General features: G+C 39.1%; 1 protein-coding gene across 5 annotated transcripts in view; it reads right to left on the bottom strand.

Moving 5' to 3' along the window:
• Positions 1-10,601, bottom strand: part of pacrg (PARK2 co-regulated) — a 182,195-nt gene extending 171,594 nt beyond the window's left edge. For 2 of the 5 annotated variants that reach the window (XR_015126354.1, XM_086274373.1), the window contains exon 1: positions 10,376-10,598. Coding sequence is in view for 4 of the 5 variants with exons in the window: in XM_086274373.1 (XP_086130499.1) it covers positions 10,376-10,447 (72 nt within the window). In the remaining variant the exon portion in view is untranslated. Of the gene's footprint in view, positions 1-10,375 lie in introns of all 5 variants that reach the window. The other 3 variants (XM_086274372.1, XM_086274374.1, XM_086274376.1) reach the window with 3 other exon arrangements.
• Positions 10,602-13,960: the final 3,359 nt, after the last annotated feature.

The raw sequence follows: 13,960 nt of genomic DNA, 5'->3' as shown, positions 1-13,960 counted from the left end.
AGAATTCAAATCACTGATTTTTTTTCCCCCTCAGACAAACCTGTAAATCTGACTTGCTTATGTAATCAAGCAACCTTGCAACTCTAGGCAGTAGCATGAAAGGTTCTGGAAGTGGCTACTTAGTGTGGTTTATCCATTTGCTTCACATGTGAAAGATCCTTGGTTTGATACTTGGAAAAAAAAACCTAGTGCTGGTCCCAGGCCTTGATAAATGGGAAGGCTGGCTCAGGAAGGATATCTGGAGTGAAAACTGTTATTGTTTATTGTTCCTGAAGCACAACAAACATGTGGTAGACTCAGCAAAAACCTGCCAAAATGGGCCAGGGACATGGTACTATGCAAACAACAAAGACTGAGTTATAACTATAAGGAAAAGGGATTTTATTTTATGGCAAAGTCTGCAAAATTGTTTTTATCAGATTTTATATATACGGTTTTGGGGATGGCTAAAACAGTTATTAAATAATGTTTTAAATGAATTTTCCACAATTAAGTGTGAGCAAGGTCTTAAAGATGACTGTTAAGTGACAAGGACTTCTAAAAATACTTTAGTTTATCCTAGGAACCACAAGTAAGCAGTTTGTGTCTAAAAAATAACTCCAATATTCCTCACAATGTGACTGGAGGCCAAGGTAATGCCTTCCAAAGTAAGCATGGTTAGAGGTCCTGCAGGCCTTAATGTCTTTAAGATATTCTTGTAACCTAACTAAATAGAAAGACAAAGCTGGGTATAATTTGGATATCAATGAAAATATATGTGTGAAATGATCAGGACCCACACAGTGTTCAAGTGTCACTTCTAAGCACCTTTATTTTTAAATACTGCGTTCCCACTGCTTCTGCACTGTATATATTCCACCGCAAGGCCAGCTTCCCAGCTCTTTTAAACACCACACACTAAAAAGGGGCAGAGTTCATTAGTTGTAATCCCTCTCACCTGTCCCCACCGTCTTCCCGGCACAGCCTCATGAGCCTACTGTACCACCCCTCCACTGCCGCAGAGCCAGAGACCACACCCGTGCCATGCCTATGTCTTCTAATAATGCTACCTAAGCTGAGCATGTACCATGTAAACAGAACTGGTTCTTCTGGTGACCCAGTGGTTATCACTGACTGATTTCTAGGCCTGCTTGATTGGGGTTTTATTAATCAATTTTACAGTGACTTCCAGCAACTTCCACTCACAACCATTTGGGAGAAAATCAATGTGAAAGCTGTAAAATACCCTGTCTTACAGCTTAGAACAGACTTCACTGGCAACATATTAAGCAAAATATGTTAAGAAAACACATTTTATGGTGATTCCTGATCATTTCTAGCAATTTTGTACCTAACGAACAAAAAGAAAAAAAACTGGCTGTTTTTATACAAGGACACTGCTCATAGAAATGGCGTAGGTCTAAATGCCCTCAGTGATGGTTATCACATGACATAGGGCTAATTAACTCTTGAGCCGAAAATAGGGGCCCTGCAAGGAGCAATAAACATTCGCTATTAAACGCTATCTAATTAGAATTCAAGCTACAAGGGCATGAAGGAGAACATAACAAACACAGAGGCCAGTATAATTGTCAACCAAGCTCAGAGGAAGGCAAACATAATAGATATAATCAGCTGAGCACTTCCTGTAAGGTCATGATAGAATGTTGTGGAAATACTTCCACATATCTGACTGAAGTTTACTGACGGTGTTTTTCCTCAATCGCGGAAAAGGTCACAGACATTTCAGCAGACGTGCAGTTCAGACGCCATGCTATCAATTATAACCTAATCTATTTGTTGATACCTGGCGAGAGAACATGAATCAGAGAAACTGCTTTTTGTAAGTTCTGCCAAATTTACCCTGAGCAGGAATGTAGATTTTCAATGTGATCTAAAATCCAGGATCAAAGCAAAGTTTCAAATGGGCATTGCAGAAGTAAACTTTTTTTCTCTTTTAAGGTGACTTTAAATTAGCGGCATTTCATGGATTTCATCTTTATATAATGCTTAAAATGTATTGTCATTTCTATGCAGTATTTCATGCAAAGAACAACATACTAAGTTATGAGGAAAACTGTAAGATGTCCAAGTCAGCCAATGTTTTGTGCGCTTAAGACCTTTAGGCTCCGTGGTTGATCGATAGTAATGGAAATGCCAGCAGGCCTCCAGAGTCTGTTGCCAATTTAACCTTTTTTGTACCATGACTCAATTCTTCCTCAAATAACCCAGCTGTTTGCTGGGATGGACTGCAGGCTTGTGGTGCTGATAAGATGAACACACGGGAGCGAGGGAAGGGAAAGACGGATACGGAAAAATAGTGCATGTGTCCCTACAAGTACTGCTGGTTTAGAAAACATTTCCGGGAGGCAGTTCAAGTGTGGCGGCCAAGCAGATGGGTGAGGACATCCAACTTTGCTCAGTATGCCTTGCCTTGCATAGGCAAGACACAACACAGACACAAAATACCTGATTGTGCTGCATGGGCAATTTATGGCTCATGCTGGGCACATTATGAGTCTCTGTGTCAGTAAACGTGTTCAGAGTGATGGGGAAGAATGATTTTGATGGCAAGTGAGAGTAGTAAATAGGCAGATTCATCTTCATAAAAAATTTCAAGGATTCAATCTTGGTCAAAAAGGAAAAAAACTGCTGCTATCGTTTATCTGAAATAGCCTCATTTTTATTTCAGACTCTTATTGTTGTCTTATTGTGTTTGCTATGATTATTCCACCCTATGGTGTTTTTCAGTGATTCGGGTTTAATCATTTTAAATCAAGCTTTAACTAATGCACATAAAGCTATTAGAAAAACTTTGAAATCTTCTAAACAAATCAAATTTGAGACAGCATTTTAACCAAGTTTACATCACATTTTTAAAGTGAGATTACATTTAATCGAGTTGTACTGAAATTCTACATTCATTTAAAGCCCTAATCAAGGATCAATTCGAAGCTGTCACTTGTTTAATTTGTTCAGATGGATTCATTTATTACGATGACACTCTGGCGCTAGAGCATCGAAAACAAATAGCTAAGATGTGCATATACACATCTCTGACACACTCTCTACAAAGCATCCTTCCAAACTATCCACTAAAGCAAATTACTATGATACAATACAATTAAATCAAAATGCATCTATGCTCTGTTGCTTTTTAATTTACTGTCATTATTATTTAATTGATTTAGTTTACGATTTAGAGTGCATATGAAGTAATAGTCTGATAGCCCATTGTTTCTCTACATAAATGTTTTCATCTCCAGAGTGCTGGCTGGTTGAATAAAGGTTCTGAAATGAAAGAAAGAGAGAACAAGGGAGAGCAAGAGAATAGCAGGGGAGACTGTATAAGGGGCTGAGACATCTGCTCAGGTATATAATGATTATGCTGCGGGGGAAGAATAAGATATGGAGGTCACGTTTGCTGGCATGGAGTATCCTATCTGTCCCCTGAGGTTAGTGGGGTGAAAAGGCAGGATGACGGCAGGACTGGGGGATTGGAGTTAGCGGATAGTGGGGAGCCTTGTATGAGTCTTGGGGACACTGTTTGCTGGCCTTGGTTTTACCACAGAGACCAAGTAAGCAGTAAATGAGTTGTGATTTTTCAAAATCTATCATCTCAGCAATCTGCAGAGCCTTGTTACACAAAAGTTGAGGTTGGGCTCTAGTGTAGATTGTATCAATTTGCCCTCTAAGGTGAACTGTGCAGCAGAGCATGAGAGGGTTGTGTTCATGTACTTGAGCATGTATTACGTTGCAGAGATTCAGACAGGTGACATATTACAGGAAAAACCAACATTAACTGTCGCTGTAAGGTGTTGGATGACCACATGGATTTGAGCCCCTTGATTCTTCTTCTACTTGCAAGGATGCAACACATTGTTTCCAAAAGACATGCCATCATTTTGTGTTTCATATGTTAGCCAAAAATTAAAACTTTTTAAAACTAGGTGGAACTGTAGGGACACACTGAAGATGCAGCTGGTTATTGTGCTGTTATTTCTTTAAGTTTATGAAGTATTAAGTATTAGTTAATCTGAGAAAGAGTGGTTGCACCTAGGGCTGGGCCATATCATACCGTTCATGGTATGATATGGCCCGGGGGGGTTGCACTAATAAAGTTGTGGAGTAGGGTATTTTGTCTTGCGTCAATTATATCGTCAGTTATATCGTTATCGCAAATTTTCAAATATATATCGTGATAAATATTTTTGGCCATATTGTCCTGCCCTAGTTGCACATCCTTTGGCACGTCCCTTGGCACACGAATCTCCAGATTTAGATCTTGATTTTGTGCAAATGTAAAAAAAAAAAAAAAAAAAAAAGGTACCTCCAAAAATTGCCTGGTGCTTTTTAAAAAACTTTATTGCTCATAAAAGAATCATTACTTTAAAGCAGGGGTGTCAAACTCAAATACACAGTGGGCCAAAATTCAAAACTGGAACAAAGTCGCGGGCTAACGTTAATATTTATTGAATTATATTTATTCCTCAAACACGTTTTGCTAAAAAATTGAATATGGAACAAGCAAAGCTTAATACTAAACAATATATATATTAGCTGTATAATACCAGTAGGCCAGCTCTGATAGTAATTTGGTATGGCTTCGCGGGCCAAATTTAATTAGGCTGTGGGCCAAATTTGGCCCGCGGGCCAGAGTTTGACACCTATGCTTTAAAGGTATAGCATATTATTTACTAAGACTATTGCAGACTATTATATGTAGAGTGTATGAAATATGAGTGCAGAAATGTTTGAAACTTTCTTTTATCACCTCAGAAAGGAGGATTTCTCTAGATAAAGGACTTTGTGACATCTAAGACCTTGAAAGACCTCAGAGCTGAGGTTGGTTAAGCATAAAAGCAGTACACACAGAGAGGAAACATTGCAGGATGTGTGATGGCAAAAATCCAACAAATTACAGACTACATATATCAATCTCAGGGCATGACAATCATCAGAGGTCATATATTCTACTCTAATTTAATCTTCAGTATTCGATAAATCAATACCCAACCCAGAAGACAGATCTGTGAGCTCAATAGTTATTGACCAATGTTTTTATTTTCAGAATGGTATTCATGCAGCGAGATGTAATAACATGCCCTGATTAAACACCTTTGACTGGTTGCCCACATCTCTGACTCTGACAACTCAAACAAGGTTGACTACAGAAATCTGCTTCTACCAAGTATATACATAGTTACTTAGTTTTGTGAATCTCCAGAATTTCACTGCAATACTTGCTCTGTCATTCCATTCAGCCACAGCATAGGTGATGAACAGGAGCTCAAAGTTGAACCAAAAACACCTGAGAGGAGGAATTGACTGTCCTCCGGGCTCAAGCAGCTTCTCTTTATGACAGGGAAGAAGGTGAGGCAAAGGTAACGGGACACTCTGCCACTCAGAACAACATGTGCCACAAAGTTTGGAATCATAATCCCAAATACAGTTCATAGCTCCACTGTGCGAAGCATTAGCGCTAACGAGCCAGATGCTAACTGTGTTTTAAAACGGTTGAACGAAAAACTAAGCTCTAACTGTTAAGGACTGATTACACCTGTGCCAGATATATATAAAGATATATGTAAAGAATGTGGTGGAAGAGTATATTAATTATTGTTTTCATGCTTTATTTCTCTTTTATGACAATATTTTATGACAAAATATTTCCATACGATGCTGAAAATAATTTGTGATGTGTATCATTCACTCACACCATTTTTGGGGGCATTACTTTCCATGTAAAGTGTGTGTAGACATATCCATTCATTTTTCTGCACTGCGCAGCTGTTTGCAGTCGCTCTCCAACCTGTTATTTTTTTCTTGTTTTTTTTTTTTTGTTTGTTTTGGGTATTTCTTTTTGTCATCAAGCCAGAATAAGCCTCTGACACAGAAAATAACAGCTTTGTTGCCCTCTCTGTATGAAGCGTACAGTGACGACCTCCCACCAGAATGTAAAGTGCATCTTGTTTCTCTTTAAATGCTTGAGGATGAATCACTGGAAAAAAGAAAAAAAACGGTGGAAGGGTTTCAGGGGCCTGTGCTATTGATTCAATTTCTATAACCACAAATACTTTAAAGCATAATAAGCCTATGCTTCAAGTCCCCATACCCTTTCAAGGCTTGAAATGGCCTTGTCGTTACCTACAAATCACAGCTCTCCGCAAAGCTGCCCTCTCTGGAGTGAAATGTCCGTGACCACGGGGGACAAAAAAAAAAAAAAAAACAGGGAGCAAGAGACACAAGCAAGCCCCTGAAAAATGTAATGGTTTTTGTTGAAGATTTAGCCAGTGGTATGCCGGTGTGCGCGCATCATTCATGTTCCAGACACAGCAGATCCTCTGGGGAGATGGTGAATATTAAAGGGCTTTGCAGGAGCCTTCCTCATGAAAGCTCTTGACAACAGATTTGTTTATGACCTTCAAGAAAGGAAGAGCGAGTCAATGATAGCTCTACACAGCCTCTTTTGCATCTCAAGGTGGACGCGGCTACAAAAAAATAAAAGGCAGCTGTGGCTTCAGGTTCAAGTATTTGTCGTTGTCATCAGAAATGTGCAGCCCTTCTGCAAATATTCATCACATATAGGCAAGATGTCTCAGACCTGAGAACCAAAAACCTTCTGACAAAATGTTTTAAAATGATGCTCATATTCATTCAAGAATGCCACACTTTCCAATACAGTACCATAAACGGCCATGAACCAACTCAAAGCTGTCAACATAACAGCTTTACAACAATAAATCTAAATGTAAGGAATTCTTTGAACTTACAGATGAAAGAAAAGTTTTCATTTTTTTACTAATTCAGCATGTCATTCAGCATATTGTCATGTTTTTTAGTATGCACCCTTTAAGAAATAAGCTCTAATGAAGAGCTTTGTGTTCTCTAGGAAATAGGGCTAATTGTCAGAGCGTTTGGGGGGAAAACAGTCAGATTTAAGCAAAATATAAACATTGTGGTTGCCTCTGACATGCTTTGCCTTTAACCAGCTGCCACTGCCTTTGTGCCAACCGAGAACGACTGTAAAGGCAACAATAGCCCTTTGAAAAGGGACAGGTTTTGTTTTTTGTTTTTGATACACCCTGTATTTACAATGACAGAGCAGACGCTCCTGAAGTCAGGAGGGAGGGGAAGGTTGTGGGATCATTTGGCTGTTTGCTTTCAAAAAATATAGTTTACTCTTGTTGGCTTCTACAAACGTACACCCTACCTTTAATGATCCTTTTTGTCTGGCAGGTAGGCCAAGACCCTGACTTTTAACAAGCTGGTTAAAGTGCAGCCTGAGCACTGAATCATTCCAGTTAATCTTCCAGCCTTGCTTGACTCTGGAGACTTTTCGTGGGTGAACTGGAGCAACTTTTATTAAAGCTACATTTAAGTAATCTGACAATGTGTGACTATGACACCACTGCTTGTGTTTAAAGAAGACCTATTATGCTCATTTTAGCTCTGAATTTTTATTGTTGGACTAGAGTAGCTTTGCACTCAGCATTCAAAATGAATCATTACTTATGTTGTGCTGGTCATTGGTGCAGTTTATCCTTTGTGTGAAACACACATTCAGCCTTTTACCAACTTCCTTTACATTTGCTTCCATTTGTAAACAGAAGGCTTGACCAATAAGATCACCCTTTTTGGGATTTCTACCTTTTTTGACATAATATGGACCCAAGAGTAAAAAAAAAACTGTAAAGTGTTAATTCTGGCCTCATTCTTTGAAAGTTTGACAATGTTTTAATTAAACAAGCATAAATGCATATGCATGGCTATATGTATACCACATACGTTTGGGTCATTATTATGCATCTGATTAGGCACACTGTTCTGCATATAGTTAAAGCAATGAGTCTATCTGCTTTATCTGCTTAACAGAAGTCTATGCATTTCACTGTTATTTCAGGGAACTGATAAAGAAAAGTAATTTAAAAATGTTTAAAAATATTTTAATACACTGTTTTTTTCCTTTGCCGGGCACTGAAATTGTTTGTGATGCAGTAAAACCCCTGTATATGTCACTGAAATAAAAGGAAAGACATTTAAATGTTCAATGTGAGACATCCCAGAATAGCAAAGCACAGCATAACTTTACTCCTCAGACACAGTAGTTTTTGGAAAACTCATTAAAAAGACTCCAGTAAACTATAAGTTATTTAAGTAAAATGATATGGAGTTCTGCACAAGACAGCAGTCAAGCCCAAATAAAATTAGATTTGGATTTAAAATAATAATCTATTTCTGGCCAGACAAAAACTAGTTTTACTGACCAATCAATAAAGTCCATGAAGTCAATAGAGACTAATGTCTACTGCCATACAACCTATTACACGTTCCTGATCCATCTTCATTTGCAGTAAATGAGAAGAAGAAAGTCTTTCTTTGGAAATTAGTCAAGCCCTTCAACAGTTTAACTACACTTGAGGTCCCAAATAGGGACTTCTCGACAAGGAAATCAAGATTCAGGAGGTTTCTTGTTTTTCTCAGTGTAAGACAAGAGGATGTACAAAAATAAATGCAGTTCCTTTTCTATTTGTAGCAAGGCAATCAAAAACAAAACTATAAGCTTTTAAGCTCAAACCACGTGCTACACACAACTCCACCACCCCACAAGCCCGTTAGTCTATAAAAGGAAAATGCTGTTATAAAAAAACAGCATTTGCATTTTTCTTAGCACACGGTTTCTGCGTTTCATAGCATCTAATCATTGCCATATAGCTTCTGAATGGGCTTTATACGTGTCATTTTAGTCCATAAATGTTATTGGATAATTTTAGAGTTCCCAAATGTCCATGTTTGTGTGAAACCCACTCAGGCTTGTCTGACCAAAAGGGTTAGGCACACACACACATACATAGAAGACAGATACAGTAGAATAATGGTTGAAGAGTTTGTTCAGGCATTCTGATTTTTCCTATTGCTACCTCAACTCTCTGGGTTGATTTGCGCACAGATTTTGACGCAGAGCAAAAAATAACAGACCATGCAATTTCTGGAAAAATGGCGGTAGGATTGTTGCTACCACCAGTCTTGACTCTGTGGCTTGCTGCAAAAAAGTTGGAGATAAATAGGTAGACTGAAAAGCTGAAGAGAGATAGCACTTGATATTAAAAACATAAATCAATAGGGGGTATTTATTTTGAAAATCTGTACCCCCTAAAGTGGATAAATGTGTATAACTGAGGTCTGCTGTTTTCAAAATTATCTGAGTATTGTGTTCATTGTCTGAAGTTAACTGTGGCTGCTTTATTTTTCTTTTAAATTTCACAGCATGAACGCATCATGATAACATCCACTAAATAACTGAAGACATTTATTTAGAAAAGGTGAGACTCCTGTTCAACTCTTATACTTATCCGGGCTGTAATCAACAGCAACGCTTCCTGTGTGAAACTGTGGTTTTTTTAGTAGATTACAAAATTTTAAAGCATATTGGCTATTCATTAAGGGCTGCAATAGGTTGGCGACCTGTTTAGAGGGTACCCCTACCTCACACCCCTATGACAGCTGAGATAGGCTCCAGTCCCTCCGCAACCCTTAAATGGCTCAGTGGAAGAACATGGATGGATAAAATGGTCTTCTTTTGATCAACTGTGTTCTTTTATTCTGAAAATTTGACAGTCACCTGTTCCCTGCTGTTAGTCACTGCCAGGTTCCTTACTGCTAGTTGTCCATCAGTATGTGTGTGAGAAAGAAGCAGACAGGAGGCTCTTTGAATTGTGAATGACAGCTTAAATAGTCTAAAACTGCAGTATGATCTCAGCTGGAATTAGATCAATATCTTGAAAACATTTGTTTTCTTTTCCCATAGCATTTATAAATAACTTTAAATTGGTTAAAATGTGTCTAACACCATTTCTAGCAGATCCCTATAGTCATATTTAAGCATTTGTCAGACAGAGACAAACATTTGTCAGGAGGTAGTGCAGATTGTCCACTAATCAGAAAGTTGTGTTATGTTTAATGCTAGACATAGCATTTAAAAGGATAGAATAAAAGCAGTGTGTCAAAGAAGTGCTCTGGGTGCTCAGTTATAGCAGAAAAGCGTTATATAAGTACAAGTCCATTTACTATTTAATGTAAAGAAACATGACAAGTACAAGCCAATCGCGAAGAGAGGAGATTCAACTAGCCAATGAGGTGAATTAGATTCAGTTACTTCCTGAATATAAGACTATATGCCAGTTCTCTCCAGCTGTAGCAGGTAAAGTTACAATGATAATGACATTCAATGTGACTAACTGTAACCAGCTCTATACATTCTTCCGTAATGGGCTTGGCACTTCTCTCACAAAATTGCTTATAAAATGCAAACCGTAAATTCTCCATCCCTGGGCTTCCAGGATGAACGCTCCCCACTGCTATTATAGCTAGTGCTAACTGAAACAACTACACTCACCACTGCGTTCTTCAAAGTGGCCTTTACGGTGAAGCCCTCTGCGTTTAGCTCCGTCTTCCTCCTCATCGACATTGCCACAGCTTTTATTGGTGGAAGTCCAAATTAACGAAGGGCAATGTTGCTGCAATTACTAATTATTCTACGCGGCTCTAAAAACTTGACGCCTGTTGCGTTCTGTAGTGGTTGCTATCAACTTCTGAGACGCTTAGACCCGGTTGCCCCGGAGACGTGTGCGCCTCCTTGTTACCATAGAAACTATGGGGCGCCGCTGAAAATATGCAGATCAAAGTGTCGTGGTTAACCAGGGGCTGAATATTCACAATAATAGATTTAGGTTTTTTTTTTCCCTTAGTAATATATAATGTTATTACGATAATACTGTTACAGCGACGAAGGAAACGAGGCTACTTGACCTTACTGGAAACTCAAAAATAAAATAAAAATGAGCTATTCTTAAATAACTTATTTTTAGTGTGTTTTTTTTTCATGATGGACATTAGATGGTTCATTTCAAGAGCATGCAGATATAGTTTTTCCATGATTAGAAAACATGTTTGTTTGTTTTTAATAAAACAGAGTTTTTCATGGTGAAGTGTTGAGGATGAATTCAGTCGTTGTGAAAAATTCTTATAAAAGATACTGCTCGATAATTTTAAAGTCCTTCAGGCTCAGACATCTCTCATCCTCATTAATGCTTTTATCTGTGATGTTCTGGACCTGTTGCAGAGCCTTGGGTTGTATGGGCTTGTGATGTCTACAATTGCCATGACTTTTATTCCTCATCTATGTTAAAAACAACTAAAATGATCAGCCTTGGTTTCCTTAAGAGGTGGGGTCATGTCTGAGCTTTCTTACACCAGTGTGTAGATGGGATGGCAGCATGACTGGTTCTTTACTATTCTGAGCCTCACCTGTTCCATCTCAGCCATACTGATGCAAACAGGGGTGTGTATCTTGTCCTCCTTTCTTCTTAGTTCATCAACCAGCCTCTCAGTTTTGCTGATGACAAGCAGTAAGTTCATCAAAAGTTATTGATTTGACAAACTCTTACCACTCTTTCTGGTTGATAGGTTAATCCACAGTCTTCAATATAAAGGGATAATGCATAGTAAATGTGCATTGAATGGGTCAAACAACCCGTCAAAAGATCTACAATGTTGTTGATGTCAGTAAGTCAAATTGGTGTTCTCATCGCTTCTTTTTAATCTACTCTGCTGCAAATGTCAAAAAGCTGACCTGCACTCAAACAGGATGACCTGTCTTTTCTGTGCTCCTGCCACAACTCCCAGGCCACTTCAATCTCAGACACACGGGATCGATAACACCCTCAGCTCATCATGCAGTAGACGGTCATCCAGAAGTAAATACTTAATGATGCTCTTTGTCTGGCAGGTAGACCAAAGCCCTGACTCCCAATAAGCTGGTTAGAGAGCGGCCCGAGCACTGAATCATTCCAATTTAGGGATGTGGCACTTTTAATCTTCCAATATCGTTTTTGCTTCTGGAGACTTTCTTGGGTGAACTTGTGCAACTGTTATTAATCTTCAGTGCACAGGCAATTTCTCTAAAAGCCCCTATTTGTTTTTTATGGCTCCATTGAGAGAGGAGGGTATAGCAGCAGGGAGGGAGACTGTAAACAAGGTATGCAGGGTAGGCAAGTTATGTCCCTGTCAGCATTCAATGCTGGTCTCTCCTTCTTTCTCCACTCCCCCCTCACCATCTCACTACCTCACCACCCAGAGGATTAAAAAGAGGAAGAGGGGAGTTTTCAGAAAGCAAACTGAGCAAACTGGAGCGTCAGCATGAATTCAGCTGGACTGAGAAATGATTGTTCAAACAGCGCTGGCTGCGCTATCTCACTTTTCTGAGTGTGCTGAGAGGACTGGAGCTGGTCTTTTTTTTAATTGTAGAAACAGACCTTTCAAGAAAGGAGCATAAAAAAGAAAAATATTGCTAGTTCATCTTGGTACATGTATGTAAATGTGCATCTGGATGTCAGGCTAACAGTGTGGATCAATACACGGGTCAAGGTAATATCTCAGCTTCTTACACCCTGTTCAAGGACACACACACTGACTGCAGTGACATTGACTGACACAGAGAAAGCACATTTGCATTTCTTTTTTACACTAATGATGCATTGTGGATAACCATATGGTTTGGCTGGTAGGGAAAGAATGAGGGAGACACATCAGCATTAAAAAGGGACCGCAATACATTCTCCTTTGATGAGTATGTCTTTATTTTTCATGCATCTGCACTATCTTCATTGTCGTGGTGTCCCCGGTTTGATCTCCAGCTCATTTTCTAGGCCACCTTCAGGCTTGGCAACCATTGTCCACTGTGTGAGAAAACAGCAATTATGATATCATTAGAGAAGAAACTGGTACCTACAAAGCACAGGACCCAGAGGGGGCCAGCAGACGAATCTCAGTAGTAAAAAGCGACAGCAGAGACTTTGCTGCATTGTCAGTTGCCCCCCAATTACAATGAAACAAGACAAACAGCCATTAGAGTAGGCCATTAGGCAGTAGGGGAGAGCGCCCAGGGCCTTGTTGGGTATAACACTTCATCAGGTTGTGAAAGTCACACAAAGCATACAAGGTATGTGGCTGAGATAAATGCCTTCCACTGTAGGAGTGAATCTGGATAGTTGCATGTTCTATTTCCCACCGTTACATTTTTATGACTATTAACTAGACATGAAAAATACAACCCAAGCTATATTTATGTCCTATAGAAATACTATAGAAGAGATATATTAGATATTAAGACCTAAAAAAAAAGCGAAGTTCAATAGAACTGCACTATTTTAATAACTTGGTTAAGTTCAATAGATAATTTAGTCCTCCCAGTAGGAATATCATTAAAATATTGCAGTGATTTGTGTCCTGATCTCTGCCACATCCTTACTTCTTTCCCCTCATGTTCCTGGTGTTTCTACCTTTGTTTCCAGCATGGCCATGTGTGTATCTCTCCCACAAACTGTGTGTGTCTGTGTGAGTCTGTGTAGTAAGGACATGGCAGAGAGCAGGACACAAATCACTGCAATATTTTAATAACATTCCTGCTGGGAGGACTAAATTATCTATTGGACTTAAGAGTGCTATTAAAATAGTGCAGTCCTATTGAAATTGATCACAAGTAGAGATTTTCAGCTTTTAATAAGTCTAAGAATCACAAGCCCAGAAGGTTCAGAACAAGTGCACTGAAAAGTAAACATCAGTAAATATACAGTTTTAAGCACCAGAAGTCCTGCTTTTATATTCCTCTGCTTTAATAGTGTTATGAGCTGTATGTGAAAACAAACACTGATAACTTCTTTGGCAGAACAGTGTCCTAATGGCCACTGAAACCCCAGTCTGAAGCCAGGTGGTTCTGTTTGGAGTTTGCATGATGCCAAATGGGCAAGTCTATTACCTGGTTTCTCTCAATATGGAGGGCCACTGTGTTTACTCGCCAGGTGCCCAGTGTATCCTGGAATAGGCTCCAGCCCATGACCCTGACCTTGAAAAGTTTAGATATGAAATGAAATAGTACGACTGACTGACTCGATAAACATCCATTCTCTCACTCCAGAGGAGT

The sequence above is a fragment of the Aulonocara sp. 'chitande type north' Nkhata Bay genome, linkage group LG19 (assembly GCF_057382095.1).
Source record: "Aulonocara sp. 'chitande type north' Nkhata Bay isolate Kocher_YH1m ecotype deep benthic linkage group LG19, A_spYH_male_GT1.1, whole genome shotgun sequence".
In the NCBI taxonomy this organism is placed as follows: Eukaryota; Metazoa; Chordata; class Actinopteri; order Cichliformes; family Cichlidae; genus Aulonocara; species Aulonocara sp. 'chitande type north' Nkhata Bay.
The sequence above is the reverse complement of the archived record's forward strand: the minus strand, read 5'-3'. Positions and strand labels throughout refer to the sequence as shown.